General features: G+C 42.0%; 1 protein-coding gene across 7 annotated transcripts in view; it reads left to right on the top strand.

Moving 5' to 3' along the window:
* The window catches only part of SLC35D2 (solute carrier family 35 member D2), a 51,930-nt gene that overhangs the window by 5,863 nt on the left and 23,927 nt on the right, over positions 1-22,140 (top strand). For 6 of the 7 annotated variants that reach the window (XM_079108886.1, XM_079108884.1, XM_079108890.1 and 3 more), the window contains exons 2-6: positions 4,852-4,885; positions 8,135-8,221; positions 14,945-15,012; positions 18,239-18,310; positions 19,023-19,091. In XM_079108886.1, the coding sequence (XP_078965012.1) occupies positions 4,852-4,885; positions 8,135-8,221; positions 14,945-15,012; positions 18,239-18,310; positions 19,023-19,091 (330 nt within the window). Of the gene's footprint in view, positions 1-1,796; positions 3,197-4,851; positions 4,886-8,134; positions 8,222-14,944; positions 15,013-18,238; positions 18,311-19,022; positions 19,092-22,140 lie in introns of those variants that run through there. The other variant, XM_079108887.1, reaches the window with a different exon arrangement.

Genomic DNA, 22,140 nt, shown 5'->3' with positions numbered 1-22,140 from the left:
AGGGCATGGTGAAGGAAAACTGTTCAGGACATGGCAATAGAAAGCAGAGAGAGAGAGAGAGAGAGAGAGAGGGAAACACACACACACACACACACACGCGCCCCTAGGGCATGCCCCCAGGGACCAACCTCCTCTAGTCACTCCCCACTTGCCTGCAGGTACCATCCAGTTAATCCATTTCAGTGGATTAGTCCATTGATTAGGTTACAGCTCACAATCTAGCCATTTCAGCTCTGAACAATTCTTGCATTGTCTTACACAACAACTTTTGGGGATACCTCATATCTAAGATATACCCCTTGTCCCCAAAAGCATATGCCAGTCTTGTAATTAAAAATATATTTAATCCATTTCCAAGAATCCTTATAGTCTTAACAGTTCCAGCATTACCCAAAAGTCCCAAATCTCCTTGAGGCTCAAGGCAGACTCCAGTATGAGCGCCTCTAAAAATCAAAACCAAGTTACATATATCTAATAAGCAACAGAGTAAAAATTTCCATTCCAATAAAGGAGCAGTAAGGGAACCAAAGGGAATGATGGAACCAAAACAAGACCAAAAAACCACCTGGGCAAACAAGTCTACCCCTGGTATCTGGGACACATGGCATCGTGATGTTCTTTTCAAGGACTTGTGTAGTTCTGTCCCTGTGGTTTTGCTGGTTGCAGCCTGCACGACCTCTCTCGGCTTGTTTCTGCTCCATTCCTACAGCTTTCTTCAGCAGACATGCCACGTTACTGGCATCTCTTAATCTCAGGGGTCTCCACTGCAACTTTGATTTTCTTCTTACTTTTCATGCATTGCTTGCTCAGGGGCAGCCAAGAGGGCTTTGACTGTGCTGCACTTTGCCCGGCCTTCCAGGCCTTCCTCTGAAATCTTGGAAGCCTCCATGGTCTCCTGACTCCAGCATCTTGTAGTCCTGCAGAACCAGCACCATGTGGTTGATGCCAAGGTCTATCACCATCTTGAGCAGTAGCCAAGTCTCCTGGGACCATGGCTACAGCAGCCTCTGAGTGTCTGGATGACTGAGCACAGTGAAACACCTTCCTAGGCTTCCCTTTGCAAGCAGAGCTCCCCAATGGTCTCTTCTCAAAGAAATTTTTGCTTTTATACCCTTGAGCCTAAGATGGGTGTGGTCTTGCCAATTCCTGAAATGCCCTCAAGCCATCTTTTCTATTATCTCTGGGTAAAGTATTTAGCATCTCTTTAGTGACTGTAATGTCTTTAACAACCACAATTTCCCTAGCCCTAGATTTACTTTCACTTTTCTGGTCACATTGTTTTTCATATCTTTTTGTTCTGCTTTCTGCTCTTAATAATCACAGTAAACTTAGTTAAAAGCTGCCAGCAATATCCAGGTCACTACCTGACTGCTGTGCTGCCTTGAAATTTTTTTCACCAGATTAAGTAGTCTGTCACCTTTAAATTCAACCCCACAGAAAGTCTCAGAACATGGACAAAATATAGACAACCTGTTTGCCAGAATATAACACGAATGGCCCCTAGCCAATTTCCGATAGTCTTGCTCCTCTGAAATCTGATGAGCCCAGTCCTTTCTGTCCGCAGTCTTATCAATATTCTGGTCTTTTAAGCGCCCACCAGAATTCCACTTACAACAATCTAAAGCTTTTCCAGCTTGCAGACTTTTCAAAATTGCTCCCACAAATTCCAAAAAGCTCCAAAAGCTCTGAACCATCTGGTCAGGTTAGTTCCAGCAACTACCCCAATTTTCCATGCCAATTTCTGTTTTCATCAGTTTTTTTTTTCTTCCTCTTTTCTTTTTTCTTTTTGTTGTTGTTGTGACCAAAAGTTCTGCCAAGAACAAAGTAGAGGAGGAATAGTTTATTTGGGGCTTCTGGTTTTAAAGGTCTCAATCCATAGATGACCTTTTTGGGGCTTGAGATGAGGCAGAATATCCAGATGGAAGGGCATAGCAGAGGAAACGTCTCAGGACATGGTCACTGGGAGAGAGCTTATTGTGAAATTTTGCTTTAAATGAATTCAATGGAGAAATGAGAAATTGTAGTTCAATTCAAAGAACTATAGATTTCAAATATTGTTATTCCTCAGTGTTTGTGGGGGGTTGATTTAGGATTGCAGGAGCATACCTTATTCCCATATGCTCAGGTCTTTACATAAAATGTTGCAGTATTTGTATGTAACCTACACATATCTCCCTGTGTACTTCAAACCACTTCTAGATTACTTAGACTACCTAATACAATGTAGATGCTACCTAAGCAGTTGTTAATTCTGTATCATTTAGGGAAAAGAGTTTGTGCATGTTTAGCGAAGATGCAGTTTTTTTTTTTCCTGAAAATATTTGAGCCACAAAACATTTGATGGGGAAATCGCAGATATGGTGGGTTTACTGTATTTCTTCACTACAAGGGTTAGCAATTCTTAAAAGATCCCTTTAAGATTAAGAAGTCATAAAAAACATTAAGACATTACAGTCATCATGTAAATTTTAAGCCCATGTTTCAAAATTTATACCTATGACTTCTCTGTGAAGGGCTGTATGCTGCTCCTTCTAGTGCCCCTGCCCTCCCATGCTGTCTGATTGTGTGGCACTCTGGGGTCGCAAGCCCATCCTTGTCTGAATTTGCTCTGTATTTGCATGATATGGTAATCACCAGTAGCCCTCTTACTGCAGTTTGTAGTCCAGAGTTCATTACTTCAATTTCTCTCCTTGTTGATGGAATTCCATTATCAAGTGGGGTTTCTGTGGAGAGTCCATGGCTGCCATAGTATTCTTGTTGGACATTATTTTGTTTTTTGTACTTGGGATTGAACCCGGGGGCATTCTACCACTGACCCAGCCCCAGGGTCTTGCTATGTTGCTGAGGCTGGCCTTGAACTTGCCATCCTCCTGCCTCAGCCTCCTAAGTGTCTGGGATTGCAGGTGTGCCTCACAGTGCAGGCTTGTTGAGCATCCTTTCACAGATGTTTCTGAAATTCCTTTCACTTTTAGACTTGAAGATTCAGTGTGTTTTTTCCCCTTTGTGTCAGGAAAACTAACTTCTCATTTACCTTTGAATTATCTACTCTTACTGTGTTCTTTGCACCTGGTCCAAGAATTAGCCCTGTCAGCAGGGTCTGTCCGTCTTCCACGCCTGCTAATCTTTCAGTTTGTCTTTTTCCTTCGCACGCACTGTGCTCACTGCAGGCGCTGGCGATGGTTTTCAGCAGCGGCTGGTGAGTCCCTGGTGTGTTGAAAGTTGTTCATTCCCATGGCAGTTGGGTTGTTTTGGTCCTTATCTGGACTCCTGAGGTCTCTGGGCTCTTTTCTTCTCCTCTGGCTGTCTTATATTTCAGTGCCGACCCTTGTTTCTGATGTCTTATTCTTACTAAGGGGCCTGTAGCCCGAGGTGACTAGGAAGGGTCCTCATCCCCAAGTCTTGTTTTGTTCTAGGCGGGGCTCTTTGTCCCATCTTCTCTGTCTTTTGTTGTTGTTACTGTTTTACTGTTTGCTCCTTTTGCTCCGTGTGTGGGCTTCTTCTCTGAGGCGTGTCGCAAGTGTACTGGAGGATGCTCCTGGGACACAAGATCAGGAAGAGGGAGAAGCTGGGTGGAGACCTGGTCATAAGGAAGGCCCACTCTCAGGGGCTCTGGGGCTGGGGTGGCTCTCCAGGGTCATCTTGAATTGGGGTGAGGGCCCTGGCCTTTGTAACCCCGCACTGATTGGCAGTTGGAACGCAGGCTGCTCGGGGGTGGGAGGGGCGGAGTGCTTCCGACAGGCGGCTTTCCTCACCATCCAAGGAATGAGTGCTTCTGTCTGGAAGGGGTACCTGGTGGCGCTGCCTAGCTTCTTTGGGAGCTGATTTTACTCTCATGGTGGTTCTGTTCAGCCTTCCCTTCTATTTCCTCTGCTAAGGTAGGAAATTCCTCTGATTTGTTCCCTGTCCTTTTCTGACCCTGTCTGATATAGGTGTGTGTCCTCTTTGAACACAGATTGAGGACTGAGTGTTTTGGGGAGATCTTAGCTTTCTTAGGACTCTGGGAGAATGACTGGGAGCCAGAGAAAGACGGAGCAGTGGACGGGCCAATTCAGGTGATGAGCTACCCTGGAAGTATGGAGTGCATAGGGACCAGGTTCAACCTCAGGCACCCCCAGTGCCACCTGTTGGACGCCCTTCTCTTACTGCTCAGCAGGGGTGCTTCTGTCATAAGTCAGGTGTCCACGTGGGTGTGTATCTCGTTCCACATCTGTTTTGCTCCTTTGTCCTTTTGGGCGATGACCGTGTAAATACCGTGCGATCTCATTTCTTACAACTAAATCCTGATGTCTGGTAGTCACTCCTACAGCTTTGTTCTTTTTCAAGATGGAAAAAGATGGTCTTTGCTTTTTGTCTGCCCATTCGGTTTGATGATCAGCCTGTCGGTTTCTATAAAATGCTTGTTGGTATTTTTAGTGAGGTCACATTGATCCTGTAGGACAGTTCGCAGGTAATGAACCTCACTAGCATATGGAGTTTCCAACCGGTGACCTTTACTTAGATCTTCTTCAGTTTTAAAATATCATCTTATACTTTTCTATATAGAGGTCTTTTTGCAGTCTGTCCTTTCTGAAGTTTATTGTTATTAATTTTAATAATTTATCATCAGTTTCTTTTGCATTTTCTTCACATACAGTAATGCTGGCTATTTTACACACAGAGGGCAAAAGAAAGTTGCCAAGTTTAACAGGGATCAGTTAAAAAATGAAAGAGGAATGAATGAATGAAAAGCAAATAAATTTGATATTGTTTGCATTGTCTAAGGCTTTTTAATAATTCCCACCACTATGTTTTCTATATTGTCTTTAAATTTTTCTGATGCAAAACTGATTTGTTATTCTGTGTTCCTTGTAGTTTCCCATCACCAATTGTTCTTGGAATTGGTCAGGTAAGTGAAAAAAATAAATAAGCTCTTAACTTGTCTTCGGTGCATATGATGGCGTTTTAAGTGCTTTTGCTTGAGATCATGGCTTAACAATTTAGGTGTTAGGTATTGTTGGTGAGACTTTATGAAATAGTGACACAAATTTTCTTTTTTTTCCCCTCTACAACATTGGTGGTTCTTCTTCTTCTCCTCCTCCTCCTCCTCCTCCTCCTCCTCCTCCTCCTCTTCCTCCTCCTCCTCCTCCTCCCTCCTCCTCCTTCTTCTTCTCCTCCTCCCTCCTCCTTCTCCTTCTTCTTCTTCTTCCCCCCACCCCAGTGGACCTTTATTTATATGCAGTGCAGAGAATTGAACCCAGTGCCTCACAAATGCTAGGCAAGCACTCTACCTCTGGGCTACAACCCCACCCCACAACATTGGTTCATATTATATTGTCACGTAGGAAAACTTTAAAAGACAATTCTCTCTCTCTCTCTCTCTCTCTCTCTCTTGTACTGGAGACTGAACCAAGGTCACTTAACCACTAAGCCACATCCCCAGTCCATTTTATATTTCATATTGACATGGAATCTCACTAAGTTGCTTAGAGTCTCGCTAAGTTGCTGAGGCTGGCTTTGCACTTGTGATCCTCCTGCCTCAGCCTCCTAAGCCAAATGACTGGCAGAAAATTCTTTTAAAAAATAAAGTTATTAACACATATTAATTGTCCCAACTTGTGGGATTTACTAAGATTTTTAAATTTATGCATGTATCATGCATTGATCATTTTATTTATTCTACAATTAGGAATAATTGTATTTGTGAGAAAAGTAACTCCTTATTTTAAGTTCATGATTGGATTTAATTACTTTAAAGCAAGGACTGGAAGACTCAAAGCCTCCACAATCTGATGGGTGTGAATCAGACTGGTGTGGCGGCCCAGGAGGGACAGGGGACATACTTGTCCCTCCTGCAGTGTGCACAGGACTCCGGGGGGAGTCGCTGTGCAGGAGAAGGGCCAGGAAGATGTGGGGCCACCAAACCCTTATTATCGGACTTCGGGAGTTTTTCAAGAGAAAGAGGGAATTTGAATTTTTATATCACATCTCCAAATTTACAAATGCTGGCAATGGATTCAAATTTTTATAAAACTCTCTATGGGCCAAACAAAATATGTTATAATTTTCTTCCTACAGTTTGTGACTTTTCCTCTTAAGTACAAGGATGGACTTGGATTAGCTTTCAAACTAGCCTATTTGGCTCTTTCTAAAATTCCCTTTTAATGTGACTTTGTGGCCTGTTTCCTATTTTGGCCATATTTTCAGTAGACAAGCGATAATGGGCACCAAAGATGGTTTGTTTGTTTTGATTTTGCTTGAATTTAAAGGGAAAAAACTTAAAATTCTGGAAATTGTATTTGTTAATTAAATTTTTGATTGTGAATCGGGAAAGCCTGTCATTTATATGAGTAAACATTATTCTGGTTAAATGTCTTGCTAATTAGCAACTCTTTGTAACATTATTTTAGGGAGAAAAAAATTGTAATAAGAAAAAGATATTTTTCCTTACAGTCGAAAACATTACATTAAAATATAAGTTGTAGAAAAGAAGCACTTTAAAGAAAGATCAGTGGGTATGTGACGATGAGCTTTGGAAATCCCCAAACAAAAAGAACCCAGTGCATTTTAGCCCATTAGTTTAGCTCACTTATATGCCTTTCTGATTTGCAACTTTTTAGGGGTAGGGACCAGTAAGACCTAAAAAATAAATGTCTGGGCACGAGGGTGTGTCTGTAATCCCAGCTTCTTGGGAGGCTGAGGTCAGAGGATTACAAGTTAAGAGGCCAGCTGGGGCAATTTAGTAAGACACTGTCTCAAAATGAAAAATAAGAAAGTCTGGAATGGAGCTCAGTGTGCTAAGAACCCTGGGTTCAACCTCTGGTACCGCCAAAAAGAAAAGTCGGAATTGTACTGATTCTAACTGTTGGTTTATTTCTTTAAGAATTATAAAGTGAGACAAAAATGCGAAGTCCAGGTATAATTCAGGGTGAGTTATTCAAATCTATCAAAGTATTATTTGTGAACTCATTAGGATCAAGATTTTGGGGCTGGGTCGTGGCTCAGTGGTGGCCCGTGCCTTGCGTGTGAGAGGCACTGGGTTCGATCCTTGGCACCACCTAGAAATAAATAAATAAAATAAAGGTATTGCGTCTGTCTACAACAACAACAACAAGAAAAAAAATTAAAAAAAAGATTTTGAATTACGGTCATGTTGAAGCACTTCTTAAATTCTTGCATCCTAATATAAAGAAAATGAAATAAGTTTTAAAATTTACATAGGAAGATGATAATAAAAGTTTTATAAAAGTTTTTTCTCTAAAAATAACAATATGGAAGATTTCTAATTTCATGTATTCCAGATTTATAGGATGTGCTTTTTTTTTTTTTTTTTTTTTTTTTTTTTGTGGGGCAGAGTACCAGGGATTGAACTCAGGGGCTCTTGACCACTGAGCCACATCCCCAGCCCTGTTTTGTATTTTATTTAGAGACAGGGGCTCACTGAGTTGCTTAGCACCTTGCTAAGTTGCTGAGGCTGGCCTTGAACTCTCGATCCTCCTGCCTTAGCCTCCTGAGCTGCTGGGATTACAGGCGCGCACCACCGTGCTTGGCTATAGGATGGGAATGAGACATTTTTGCCAGGCCAACTAGATTGAGGAGAAAAAAAACCCCATTTTAAAATTTATTTTTCTGTTTGTTCTAAGTTTGTCTCCTGTGTTATTGGAAAAAAAAAAAAATAGAACTTTTATACAAGTGTTTTTACTGTGTAACTCTTCTAAAAAATTTTTTTCTTCCCTCTCTCTCCTGTACTGGCCTTACTGGGGGAAGGGGACCATGTGCCTAGTATGTGGAAAATGTGGTCCAGGATCAATGTGTGGCCTTACCAGCTGTGGTCACTGTCAGGGACAGCATTCCCTTTCTCCCTCTGTCGCTATTCCTGGAGTCCTTTGAGAGCGTGTGTGTGTGAGTCTACTTGATGTTGGACATTCTGCCTGTAGTTCTGGTGGAATCCATATAGTAGCAAGAAAAGCAGTTTTAGCACTCTGTTAAGTGGTTATTCATTTATTTTTCCTGGGACCTGGGGAGTGAATTTTTTGTTCGTTTTTTGGCTATTGTTTTGTTTTGTTTTGGTTGGATTTGTTTTCTTCTGATAATGTCATTGTACCTGAAGCAGTCTTTCCTGGTGTTTTGCTGAAGTCTCTCTTCTTTTTTCCTTTAGATGGCAGCCACCATAATGATACTGTATGTGTCCAAGCTAAATAAAATAATCCACTTCCCTGATTTTGACAAGAAAATTCCTATAAAGGTAGGTGACGGAAGCAGTGGTGGAAGGTGGGGAAATAACAGAATTACATGTCGACCAGAGACAGCAGGCCTGATTCTACACACACTGCTTCGACAGGGAAGTTCTTAATAACGATTCGTACCCTTCAGTTGTCCTTTTAACAGTGTAAGTATGTGTTTAGCAATTAACATTAAATGATAAAATTCTAAACCAGGAATTGGCAAACTCTTGGTTATGGGCCAGATCGCTATTGCAACTACAGGCAACCCTAGATGATATGTAAATGAGTATGTGCAGTACTATTCTAATAAAACTTTATTTACACACACAAGAGGCTGGATTTGGCCCTTGGTTCTAGTTTGTTCATCCCTGTTTTCAATGTTAGCCTCTGTTGATAGAAACTATGAATGGAATGAAGAATACAACTTGATAAATGTTGGAAAAAAAGGAGATTTTATTTTTCCTTGTGGAATTGGAATCCTCAGGTCTGCCATTTCTCCTGGGATTATGCAATAAACAGACTTTAATTGAACAGTTGCAGAGTACCAGACATTAGGATGGGCATTCAGTTCAACAAGCAATTCCATGTGACAGGTGACATTAAATGATGATGATGGCATTTGACTTTGAGGAGATATAATCAGTCAGTTCCTTGAGGGTGGACCGCATGTGGTGAGTTCACTCCTGTGTGTCTCCAAGGCCTGAGACAAGCTGGCATTCATGGTACTGGGCTAGTCACCTGGTAGCACATGCTTATGACAGCAGTAATCAGGGGCATCTGCAAAAGGAGAAAAATGTTAAAGTATATGAAAGTTATCAACCTAATCAGCATGAAAAAAATGAGTGTTATTTTATGGTGTATAATTCTTAAACATTTTAAGAATTAAAAACTTGCGAATATGATCTATACATAGAAAATAAGTCAGTGTGCTTGAATATATAATTGAATGAATAATTACCCTTGTAAATGATTACTTAACTCATGAAATTGGAGCACAGTCTTCTTATCCACTGTTCTGAATGTTATAAATAATAACTTTGTGTGCTTGTGTGTGTATGTGTGTGTTTGTGTGTGTGTTGCTAGGGATGGGGCCCAGGACCTTTTGCATGGTAGGCAAATGCTTACCTCTGAGCCCCCTCTCCAGCCCCATAATAACTTGTTTTATTTGTAAAATTTTCTAAAGTTTTATGCAACCCTAAATTCTGTAGTCTAGTTTTACCTGTATTTGCACTTTATGTAAAGGGAATTAAATTCTCTTTATTTTTTAGTATTTTACTTTTTCACTTAATATTGTGATGGTTGGATTTATCCATGCTATATCTTTTATTTTCATTGTATACATCTACCATAATTTACTTATCTTTTGTATTGTTCATGATAATTTGGGTTATCCCCAGTTTAAGGGCAAGGAAAAATAAAAAGTACTTCTCTGAACATGCTTATGGTTGAATCTCAGTGCACCTGTGTTAGGTAGCTAAGGCTACTATAACAAAATGCCACAGACTGGGTGGCTTAAACAGCAGAAATGTATTTTCTCACCAGGAAATCCAAGATGAAGATGCTGGTAGGGTTGTTTTCTGGTACAATCTCACTTTTTGGCTTGCAGATAACTTCCTTCTCTCTCTGTCCTTACATGGCCTTTCCTCTGTGTGCACGTGTGTGTGTGTGTGTGTACACCCATTCTTGGTGTCTGTTCATTTGTTATTAGGACACTAGTCCTACTGGATAAAAGCCCCACCCATATGATCTCATTTAATCTTAATTACCTCCTTCATGGCCCTGTTTCCAAATATAGTTTGGAGGTCAATGCATCCATATATGAATTTGGGATAGTGGGAGCAGGGTTCAGTCCACGACAGTTTGTATGTTCGTATGCACCAGTTTCCCTGGAGTGTACATCAGGGAGTGGAACTGCTGGCTCCTCCCCATGTCTTCAAATTTAGCAGATGGTGTCAGCCTGTGGGGCATAAGAGCCCCTGTTGCCAATCTTTACTTTGCTAGTCGTTCTAAATTTTGCTGCTCTGGTGGATTTAATTTGCCTGTCCCTGCTCCCTGATGAGGTTGAGCACCTTTTCATTCTTCAGTGTCCACTTGAATGTCCTCTTTGGTGAAGGACTCTGCAAGAATTTTGTCCATTTTCCTCTTGAGCTCATGCTTTTTCCCGACTGGTGTATGTGTGTTAAGAAACACGTTGAGGAGAGCTCTCTTAGTTGCATACAATACTGCAGGATACATTTTCCCTCTCTGTGGCTTATATTTTCATTTTGTTAATCATACATCCTAAAGGAAATTCCTAATTTTAATGCTGTTCAGTTTTATCAGTCTTTATGATTAATCATTAATTTTCTTACTTAGGAAATCTTTCCCTACCCTCATCAGAATCATGAGGATTTTTTTTTTTTTAATAGGAATATAGTTTTTCAGAGTTAGGTTTTTAATGCACTTGGGATTGGTTTTTGCATATGGTGTTGATACCACTGTTTATCGGTGCTGAGTTCTGCTTCCTCAGATGTTGAAGTATAACACCAAAGAAGCATGCCAAGCAAGCATATTAAGCAGGTTTTATTAAAAGGTAGTAACACAGACTTCTCCCAGCAGGAAGAAGGGGGCCATGACTGATGTGCTAGAATCCCCAGAAGTGAGTGCACTCTGCATCTTTTATAGATTAGGGTCTCCTTTGTTCTCCTGTTGTCTTCCCCCTTATCTTTTTCTTTCCTGCCTATGTGACCAGGCCCAGGAGATGCCAGTGAGATGATAAAAAGGTGAGAAGCAGATGGCAGGGGGGAAGGGCCAAAGGGCTCAGGAGCATTAATTAGCAATTCCCTGCCTGCGGCTTTTTGGGAGGGGTAGTATAGGCAGGTAACCTTGGTGATCAAAAAGGCTCTGGAGACATTGACCTTCCAGTCTCCCAGGGGCAGTCTCCAACTTCCCAGACTCAGATGGCCTCCAGTTCTCGATTTGACAGATTCCCTATTCTACACCCATGGCCTGCCCTCAATTCTGACTTCACTGTGAGGTAAAGGTCTGGTTTCATCCCTCCACAAGTGAATACTCACTTGTCACAGATAATTGAAAAGTCTGCCCTTTCTGTTGTATCATTTATATCAAGCACCATCAAGCACATAGGTATGGTCTGTTTCTGGACTGGACTGTCTTTGCTTTTTCTGCACCATTATCACATATTCTTAATTACTATAGCTTTTAGAAAGTGTTTGTATCTGGTAGAGTAAGGCTTTCCTGTCTTCTGTTCTTGACCCTTTGCATTTATATGATAGAGGAAACAGCTTCTTCTCAATTTTCATAAGAATAATCTTTTGGAATTTTTTTTTTTTTTTGTACCAGGGATTGAATCCAGGAGCACTTAACGACTGAGCCACATGCCTAGCCTAGCCCTTTTTATTTTTTTAAACTTTGAGATTGGCTCTTGCTGAGTTGCTTAGGGCCTAAGTTGCTGAGCCTGGCTTTGAACTTGAGATGCTATAGCCTTAGCCTTCCCAGCTGCTGGGATTACAGTTGTATGCCACCGTGCCTGGCTCTTTTGGGATTTTGATTGAGATTCTATTGAAACTATAAATCAATTTGAGCAGGATTGACATCTTTAAAGTATTGAATCTTCCAATCCACAAAATATCCCTTTTTCTAGTTTCCTTCAGTAAAATTTTATAATTTTCTCAGTAGGATTCTAGCATTTATTTTTATTTGTTATATTTATGCACGTCTTTAAAAATATATTATTTGGAAAGTTAGAGGTACATATTTTACAATAATTTTCTGTATTGTTTTGTACTTGAAAAATATGGAATATTAATCATAATTTATTGTAGCTTCCTTTGGGTTTTTACATAAACAATCAGGTTGTCTGCAAAAAATTAGTTTTGTTTCAACCTTCTAATTTTTATTTCTTTTCCTTGCTTTATAGTATATGTTGATAGGAATGGTAACAATAGGAATCCTTGATCTCAAAGGGAAAACTTTTAACATTTTATCAATAAGTAGGGTGTTTGTAGATATCTTCCATTTATCTTTGCATAACTTAGCAGCTCAAAACAATAGTCATTGTATTATCTCTCATAGTAATTAAAGAGTTTTAGAAAGACCCAACTGGGCAGTTCTGATTTAGGGCTTTCATGTAGTTGCACACAGACAATGAGTAGAACTGAAATAATTAGGTGAGTTGGTTAGTGCAGCTGGAAGCTGGTCATTCAATCTCTCTTACTGTTATCCTCTAGCTTCACTTAACAGTCATCAATATAGGCTAGTTGGGCTTCCTTACAAGATGGTGGGCACAGGGGTTAAGATAGTTCACATGAAGCCCAGAGGCTTTAATCCTGAGAGTTCTGGCAAGCAAGGCCCCAACTGCATTGCTGTTTATGATCTGTTCTCATGAGTCACATACCATATGTATTAGTCATAACAGCTACACCCAATTTTAAGAAGGGACATAAACTTACCTCTGGATGAAAGCGAGTGTCAGAGTCACATTTTACAAGAGCATGTGGGATGGGAGAGACTGCTGTCACCTGTGAGTGTGGACCTACCTTTTTCTTTCTAGGTTTTTAAAATTGTTCTCATTTTTTAAAAATATTTTGAGGCTGTATCACTAGATGCTTAAAATTTTAAATTGTTAAGTCTTCCTGGTGAATAGAAGAGTTTAATTACATAAAGTGGGTGGGCCTTTTCTGTTCCTGTTCTTTTTAGTGTAGTTACCCTGGAATTTGCAATGTATTTTTTATTTTCTCTTTAAAAAATAAGTATCTATTTATATCTACCCATGTATTTACTGCTTCCTTTTCTTTTCTTTGTGCATCTCACACTTTGCATTTTCTTACTGATCAGAGGGCTTCCTTTAAATTTATGTTAGTGTTGATCTGCTGTGGTGAATTACCATGGTTTTCATTTGTCTGTGTTAAATGAGTTAAGTTTGGCCTGAAGCTGATTCTGGACATATTTTAAGTTTGGCCTAAAGATTTCTTTGTACATAGTGACCTGTAAACTAACTTGATGTGTAAATGAACTGTAACCTCTCTTGTAATAGGTAACTGAGTCTCAGACAATTACAAGTGGCCAAATGTTCAAACCATCCAAATAAGACAGCTGGGACCTGTAACCAGTTGAACTGGACCTCAGGTCTACTTCCTCCATAGAACCTGCCCGCACCGTGGGGTGCAGCATTCTGAACCATTTTTGGTCTAGATGGCTGTCCAGTTCTAAAATTGAAATAAAGCCGATTAAGAGCTGCAAAACTGGATTTGTTTCAGTTCTGTCTTTTTTTTTTTTTTTGGGTGCTGGGGATCGAACCCAGGGCCTTGTTCTTACCAGGCAAGCACTCTACTGACTGAGCTATCTTCCCAGCCCCCTCAGTTCTGTTTTTTAACATCTGAAGAAGTCTAAATTTTACCTTCGTTTTAGAAAGGGGAAGAGTTCCAGCATGGCTGAACTTTGGAGAGAATTCTGTCGCTTTCTGGCTGTCTTGTGTTTCTGGGTTCTGTTTCTCCTTTTATCTTTGGCCAGGGGGTTCCTCACTGTGTTTTCAGCCAGGGGCTTTTAGCATAAATAATCTAGCTCACTGTTACCGGAACCTAGATGTCAGTATTGTTTTTATTTTGAATTATGTATAGACATGAGACTCACTGGTCCTTTTTGATACCCAGATCCTCTAAGTTCTGAACCTGTTGGCTCTGTTCTTGTTGAGTAATTTGTAGGCTTTTGGCCAGAATGTTAACAAGTAAAGAGGAACTTTCTAGATCCATGAACCCATCTTCCTTATATCCTCTTTCTTAAGCAAATCTGTTAAAATTTTATAACTGTCTTTGGTAGATGGCAGTATTTCAAAACCTTTCAAAGCATATCTTATCTGAGTGGCGTGCTTAAGGTCTTATTAGTGGAAAAAGAAATGTTGGCCCCACTTTGATAGCTGTGGACTATTACATCAGTTAATAAGTGCTGAGTTATTTATACATCTTATGAAGGGACACTTTCTTTTCTTTGTGCAAGACTAGACCTTACATTTTGTCTGTTTCTCCAATACATTTGAAACAGTATTTCTCTTGACAATCAGAAAAATAACCCAGGAGCCCAGAGTTCAGTGAACTCAATTCATATACAAAGGTTACACTGTTTGACCCTAGGTGAACCCAATTCAAGTACAAAGGTTACACTGTTTGACCTTAGTAGATGTTTAATCAAGGTAGACCTTTAAAACAAATAAAGTAACTCCAGAGTAATGTGGCCAGCATGCACCCTGAAAGGATCACTAACCTTGTGACATTCCAGTAAAAGACGGGAGGCTTTGCCTTGGTCCCGAGGAGTATTGCACAGATAGAAGTTAGCGCACCTTTTCTCGGAACTTCTGCTAACCTTGTGCACAAAGCACAGATACCCACCTGCAACTCACCAGTCCAGCCGGGGGTCTCCCTGCAGGAGGGTCCCTGTTCACATCCTTTAGGAAGGTAGTCTCTTCATGTGGGCAAGGTCAAGGGCTCACTCTGTTTTCAGGTGTGCCCGGCAGTCCCACCCGGGATAACGATGTCACTGCTCTCCTATCTACGTCATGACCACACAGAGAAACTCCTGGATGTATTTTAGATTCTGGAAAGTCCACAGTCATGCAGGCAAAGGAACTCAGACAATTTGCCTGCTGCTCAGAATGAATGTTACCATTTTTATGTGTGAAGAAGGACACACTGGTGGATTTCTAACCAAGTTTTCTTTTTTCTTTCTTCCTTTTTATATTTTATTTGAAGCTGTTTCCTCTCCCTCTCCTCTATGTCGGAAACCACCTCAGTGGATTATCAGGCACAAGTAAATTAAGGTACGGAGCAGGGTGACAGTTGGGGGGGTGGTGACTCATCTGTCTTCTTCCAGTGGTTGCAAGAGAAGTTTGATGCCCCAGGATCTTGCTTGGGCCCCATAGAGATGACAGTAATATTTGGAAATTTAAGAAAGTAAGCTGGGGCCTGGGTCGTGGCTCAGAGGTAGAGCACTTGCCCAGCATGTGTGAGGCACTGGGTTCGATTCACAGCACCACATGTAAATAAGCAAATAAAATAAAGGTCCATCAACAACTAAAAAAAAAAAAAAGAAATATATATATATATATATATATATATATGTATGTATGTATATATATATTTAAAAAAGAAAATAAGTCATAGTTTTGAGTTTAATCAGCCAGTGTTTTGGGGAATGTTAAAAAGCTTGTACTCTCATATTTATGTTTCAGTATAGAATATGAGCTCTGCAGACATTGAAGTGAAGAAGCTCTGATTTATCTGGGTAGATTTTTTTATATGAATATGGTTGCATGCAACTTTTGGTTCCATATAGAAGCAGGAACATTTTGTCAGGTTTGGTCAGGAGAATAAACAACAGACGTGTTCAGGTGTGTGCTGTCTGCTTCTCACATTCCCATCCGTATCATTTTAGCATCCTTTGATTGTTTTTGTTAAAAACCAATGTAAAAACCAGGCACGGTGGTACATGCCTGTAATCCCAGTGACTTGGGAGGCTGAGGCAGGAGGATGGTGAGTTCAAAGCCAGCCTAAGCAAGTTAGCAAGGCCGTAAGCAACTCAGCGAGACCATGTCTCAAAATAAAAAATAAAAAGGGCTGGGGATGTGGCTCAGTGGTTAAGCCCCCCTGGGTTCAATCCCTGGTACCAAAACAAACAAAAAAATTACTGAACAAAAATAAAAATGAAAGTTTGGAAAGACCATGCCATCCTATCACCCAGAAGCTGTGGTGTGAAGTTTGTAGCCTAGTCGTACACACAGGAAGGAAGAGCCTAGCAATGAGAAGAGGAAGTCTGTGCAAAGGGTGACCCACGTGGCGGGACATTTGTGTAGCCAGAGTGGGAAGGAGGCCAGGAGGCCAGCAGTGTGGTGGCATGGAGGTGAGGCCTGCGGCCTTTGCTCCCCCCTGGGTGGAGCTGCCCTGTGAATGCCGCTCAGGGGTTCGTGCTGTCTTCTGGGGTCAGAGCAGCCCCTTGCCCATGTTGCCCCACGTCTTGGCTTCTGGTGGGCCAGCCTCTGGTCACTCTGGCTCAGCCTCTGGCTGTCTCTGAGCTCGCCTGCAACCACGGAGGTGCAGTGTACACTGGCTGCCCTCTGCTTGGCCAGGGCTCCTTGGTGGCCTGAGGGCGTACCCGGGGACTCGGGAACCAGTGGAGAGGCTGAGGACGAGGAAGGAGGAAACACTGCCTGTGGGTGCCAGGGACTGCGTTCCTTTCCTCCCCACATTTTCTAGGGAATGGAGCCTCCTTCTAGAGGCTTCATCAGACTGCAGGTCAGTTCTTCACCAAGCATGTTGGTGACCTTGGGTTCTCTCTACCCTGTGGCCTCATGGGGCTCCTAATGTGTGTCCCACTGGGATGATGTTAAATCAGTCAGTCCCACATTTAATGATTTTAAGAACTCTCTCTGGTCTTCATGACGGAGTTCTCCATCCATCTTTCCTGTGATGGTTTTGCCACCATTGATGATCTTTGCCAAGGTCCATTGTTCCATTATAAATTGCAAAATGGCGACCTTCTGCCTTTATTGTCTAAATGTTTTCATTAAAGAGTAATTGTCACCATTTCACTCAGGAAAGGCAGGACGAAAGCATTATTTATGGATGTTCAGAGTAATGGATCAGTGTCCTGTCCCCTTCAGTCATGACCAGAGAATTTTTTTTTTTTTCTACCATGATTGACCATGGATTTTCATGTACTTTTTTTTTTTTTTTTTTTCCAGTACTGGGGATTGAACCCAGGGGTACTCGACCACTGAGCCACATCCCCAGCTCTTTTTTGTATTTTATTTAGAGACAGGGTCTTGATGAGTTGCTTAGGGCCTTGCTAAATTGCTGAGGCTGACTTTGAATTCAGGATTGTCCTGCCTCGGCCTCCTGAGCTGCAAAAAGTTACATTTTAAGCTGCAAAAGTTACATCTTAAGTTAAGTCACATGAAATAGGTTCACAGTGTCATACAGTCACCACTGTGATCTCTTTCCAGAACTTTTTCATCACCCTATGATGAAACTCTGTTCACTAAACAAGGATTCCTTCTTTGCCTCAGCCCCTCGTTCCTGGTTATCTCTGTTCTACTTTGTCTCAGAATTTTCCTCCTTTAGATGGAATCAAATAATAGTTGTCCTTTTCTGGTGTGGATTATTCACTTAGCATGATGTTTCCTAGGTTCATCATGTTGTAGCACCATATATATATATAAGCATTCATTTATAAACACTTAATTTTGATGAAGTCCAATTTATCTATTTTTTTCTATTTTCAATTTACCTATGTTTCCTTTTGTTGATTGTGATTTTGCTTTCATAAAGATTTGCTATGCTTTCTTCCAAGAGTTTTATAGTTCCAGTTCCTATATTTAGGCCCTTGATACCTTTTGAAGTAATTTTCGATATATGGTGTGAGGTAGGACTCAAACGTCATTCTTTTGCACCCGGGTGTTCATTTGTCCCAGCTAACCTTTTCAGACTTCTGTTGAAAGCACCATTCTTTCCTCTGTTGTATTATTTTGGCACAATTTCAAATGTATTAAAAATCAGTTGACCAAGATTATAATGATCTGTTTCTTGACCCTTAGTTCTATTTCACTGATCACATGTGTAAACCAGTATGAAACAGATCATCAGCACTGCTTTGAAGTGTCTATAGTCTGGATTAGCATAGCTTTGTGGCGAGTTTTGAAAGGGGAAGGTGCCTATTCCTTTTCCATTTTGTTTTGACTGCCTGGGTCCCTTGAGTTTCCATATGAATTTTAGAATCTGCTTGTCAGTTTCTGCAAAGGAAAAGGAAACGGAAGGCAGCTGAGGTGTTCCTCGTGTTTGTGTTGAATCTTCATGAGAGTGGTATGAAATTATTTAATCTGTTTTCATGTCTTCATGTGATTTATTAAAGGTAAATATGAGAATTAACGTTAATTTCTTATATTTAACTTGAAAAATGAAGGGACTTAATTAGAAATTTGAAACGTGTTTAAAAGAAAGAGAAGAACCAGCCTGGGTGTCTGACGTCTTGCTCGAATCTCTTCCTGACAGCTTGCCCATGTTCACGGTGCTCAGGAAGTTCACCATCCCGCTGACTCTACTCCTGGAGACCATCGTTCTCGGGTGACTTGCTTTTCCTCTGTTCCTCCAGGGTGTTCCCTGTCCCCTGCAGTACTTCTACCCAGCAGTTCTAGCCATCTAGTGGCCAATTTTCATTTTACATTAGACAAATAGCACGTTTGTTGTTAGAAAATTATAAGAGAAAAATCAATCACCTCCAAACAGATAGAAGTCTGCCGAGCCAGTTGGACTATATACCAGTTTTGGGGAATAGAGAGGGAGGATGGTCCATGTAGGCATAAGAGCGCAGAATGTCAGCGAAATCCATTCTGATGCAGTGACTATAATAAAACATCGGAAAAAATTAATTTTTGTGACGTTGGTATAAAAGTTTCTCATAAGGATATTCCGGCTGGCATTCGAAAGGGCGATTCTTGATTTTGCAGTGAAGGTTATTTGAATGAAATGGAGTGGATGGTTGAACGTGCTAAGCCTTAGTCTTGAACTTGATCTTAACCTTTGAATGCTCCATCCACAGCCACCGGCAGGCCCGCCCCTATTTGTCCCAGAAACTCCTATGAGCACAGGTACCGGCTTATAATTAGATTAAGAAAACTGCTGAAGAAATAAATTTGCTCTGAATTATAAACACTGGTACAACCGTCTCCAGATGAAGCAGCGTCAGGTTTTAGCATTAGGTCTGCCAGTCGCTGGGCGTGGTTGCTCGTGAACGTATACCCGTGCTGAACTCCCCGTGCTGGTTTATCGATCACAGGAAACAGTATTCATCGAGTGTCGTCGCCAGCGTCTTTGCCATCATTCTCGGGGCTTTCATCGCAGCTGGGTAAGACCTCGCCCTCCTCCTGCTCAACTCTTTCTTTGTGCCTTTGACCAGAGCCCAGCCCCGGCCCCAGCGTTTCCACCTGGCTGCCGATGAATTGACCAGCTTGGAGACACACCTGTTGACGGGGGTGGACTTGCTTGGTGTCCTGTGCGGGTCCAGCCGGCTCCCACGCTGGCCAGGGTGTTTCTGAGAATAAATACAGCAAGCGTCGCCAGCCCATTAGCACAGCTATTTTATTTTATTTTATTTTATTTTTGCAAAAAGTAGTGAACTATTTACTTTTATTACCCAATGTCTTCAATAGAAAAATTGAGGGGCTCTTAGGTACTTGATTAAAAATGATGGATTTGGGCTGGGGGTATAGCTCAGTGGTGGAGCGTGTGCTTAGCGAGCTGGAGGCCCTGGATTCAGTGCCAGCATCAGCACATCCCAGAACTGATTTACAAAGCCCGTGCGTGGTGTTTATTTTCATCATCCCATGACGCCTTAGCACTCACCCTTTCTAACGTAGAGGGCTGTCGTGGAGTGTTCTGGTCTGAGCCAGCACTGGTTGGTGTATGGCGCTCCAGGGCTGACTGCTGCCATTGAATGTGCTGTGGTAGGTTTGGGACAGACGCCAACAGTTACTTTAATTGTGAATATGCAAAAGTGGGAGTGGGCACTCTAAATTTGCATTTGCAAATGGCGGGACACCCAGATTCCTATCTTAAAGTATGGTGCCCAATGTACTTTGTGGTCGCATTTCCTGGGTTCACAACTTAGCTTGGCCCTTTCTAAGTTGTTCCTCATCTGCAAAATAAAGATGATAGTAAGCAGAAAATACGTCTACTGGAGTGAAGGAGGGAAAGAAAATGCTGAGAGCAAGTCAGTTAAACTTGTTGTCTAAACTCCTTTAGACGCGAGGGCTCCCAGTCATTCACTGCATATTGAATAAGGGACAATGGGCTGCAGAGCCAGGATGCCTGGGACCCCATCCCGCTCACTTCCCACAGTGACAGAAGGCTCTTTAACCTCCTTGTGCTTCAGCTACTTCCACTGTAAAGCTGACATTAAAATAACATCCACTTCATGAGGGCATTGTGAGAATGTAATGAGATAATTCACATAGGACATCGATCAAGTCCATGGCCAAGTTCCACACAAACATTGAGCATATTCTGCATGCTCGGCACCGTGATGGGAATTCAACAGTTCAGAAAAGTAGACAAGAATTCCTGCCTTCCTGAAGCTTCCACTCCAGTTGTACAGGTAGACAATAGCTCAAGAAGTGGGTGAAAAAGTATAGTAGGCTAGTTGGTGACTGATACTCTCAGCAGTAACATGAGGGTTGGTTATGGTCATGACAGTGTAGACTGAGGTTTATTGTTTGTGTCTTCCTCTGAACCTTCAGCTTCCCTGGTCCCAGCTGTGGGCGAGGTGCTCTGGTTTCGGGACTCTGCTTACATCTCTGGCCTTAGGGCCACCACAGACCATAAGCAGCCTCACAGCCTGTCTCACCACGGAGACTTGGTTCCAATGACACCATAGGTATAAAGGGAAGGCTGTGTGGAAGCAGCCTTCCCCCACCGCAGGGTCTATGGCGTCTCCCTCTCTTCTGGGTTCCTCAGGCCTACTTTGAAAACAACACTGACTTGGAGCCAGTTGAAGACTTTTCTAAAAAACGGTTTACAACGCAGAATGGTTAGGTGACATTCACTGTGCTGAGCTGCAGGCCAGCCATGACCTCAGCCTTCTCTCCTCTCACTCAAGTTAGTTCATCCCTATGCCAGTGACGGTAGATCCAACTTGACTGGATGAACCAGTTACTGCTGCTAAAACAAACAGCCCCCACATTTCGCTGTTTTAACACAAGTGTCTTCTGGCCAGACTGCATGCAAACCAGTGGCCGTCAGTGCTTGTGGGAGGTCTTGCTCATTGTAGCTCAGGGACCTGGCCCATGGAATCCCTGCCTCAGAGGGGACTTCCTCAGTCATCTTGGCAGGAAAAGGGCACATGGGGAATTATACACTGGTTCATAAGCTTTGCCCAGGAGTTCCAAGTGTTACCTCCTCTTACATTTTTTTTCTTTGCCAGAGCAAGTCACATGGCCAGAAAAAGTTGAAGGAGAATGTCTTTAAATTTCTCTAAATGACCACAATGAATCTGCTCTGATTTATATAACAAGTAAATTATTCACCTACTTCTGTGCTTTTAGCACTGGCCTAAATGAATGATGATAAGATACCTGAGACCAGGTCAGCCTGCAGGGAGTGGGTACATGGCTATTGGGAACGTCTGGCCCCCAGATGGGGAGACAGGACTCTCGGACTTTCCTACAGGCTCTCCCAGCCTCCTTCTCCCCGTGCCTCTAGAATCCTGACTTCTCCTACTTATTCAACTGTTAAAAGAAACACTTGGAACAAATTTAGCAGAGTGTATTCCAGCAAAGGAGCAGTTTGCAAATTCTGTGGCTCTCAGGGCCAGCACAGCCTCCGAGAGCTCATCCAGCAGCGCGCCAGGCAATATTGCTGGAAGGAACTGGAAGTGAGGTAGGGAGGCAGCTTGGGTGGTTACAGCTGAGCTTTGCCTTGACCATGGTCTTGGGAGTTGACTGCCTGCACTGCCTGCCGCCTGGCTGCTGTGATTGACTGAGACTCAGCTATTTGTTGCAAAAGTGAACTCCTAAATCAGGTTTTCAGTTAGGTACTAAGTTAGGTTGTAGTTCATTGTGTAAAGACTCAAGTGTGGAGACATCCTCAAGCCAGATTCAGTTTAGTTTATTTTAGCAGTGCTGGGCTTGAACCCAGGGACTTATGCATGCTAAGCAAGTACTGTGCCACTGAGCTACACCCCCGGCCTCAGTTTGTTTAACACAGCTCTGCTATCTTGGGGCACACAGACTCTTCTCCATGATGAATCAAGCGTGAGTGGACAAGAGATGTAGAAGACCCTTATTTTGAGAAAATCTCCCATTTGTGATTGAACTGGAGAATTCTGATGTATGATGACCTGAAAGCAATTTGCATTCTCCACAGAGAAATTTATAGGTGGTATACCAGTGGAAGTCTCA

Source organism: Sciurus vulgaris (assembly GCF_902686455.1).
Source record: "Sciurus vulgaris genome assembly, chromosome: 13".
NCBI lineage: Eukaryota > Metazoa > Chordata > Mammalia > Rodentia > Sciuridae > Sciurus > Sciurus vulgaris.
This window is presented reverse-complemented; position numbering and strand designations above follow the sequence as displayed.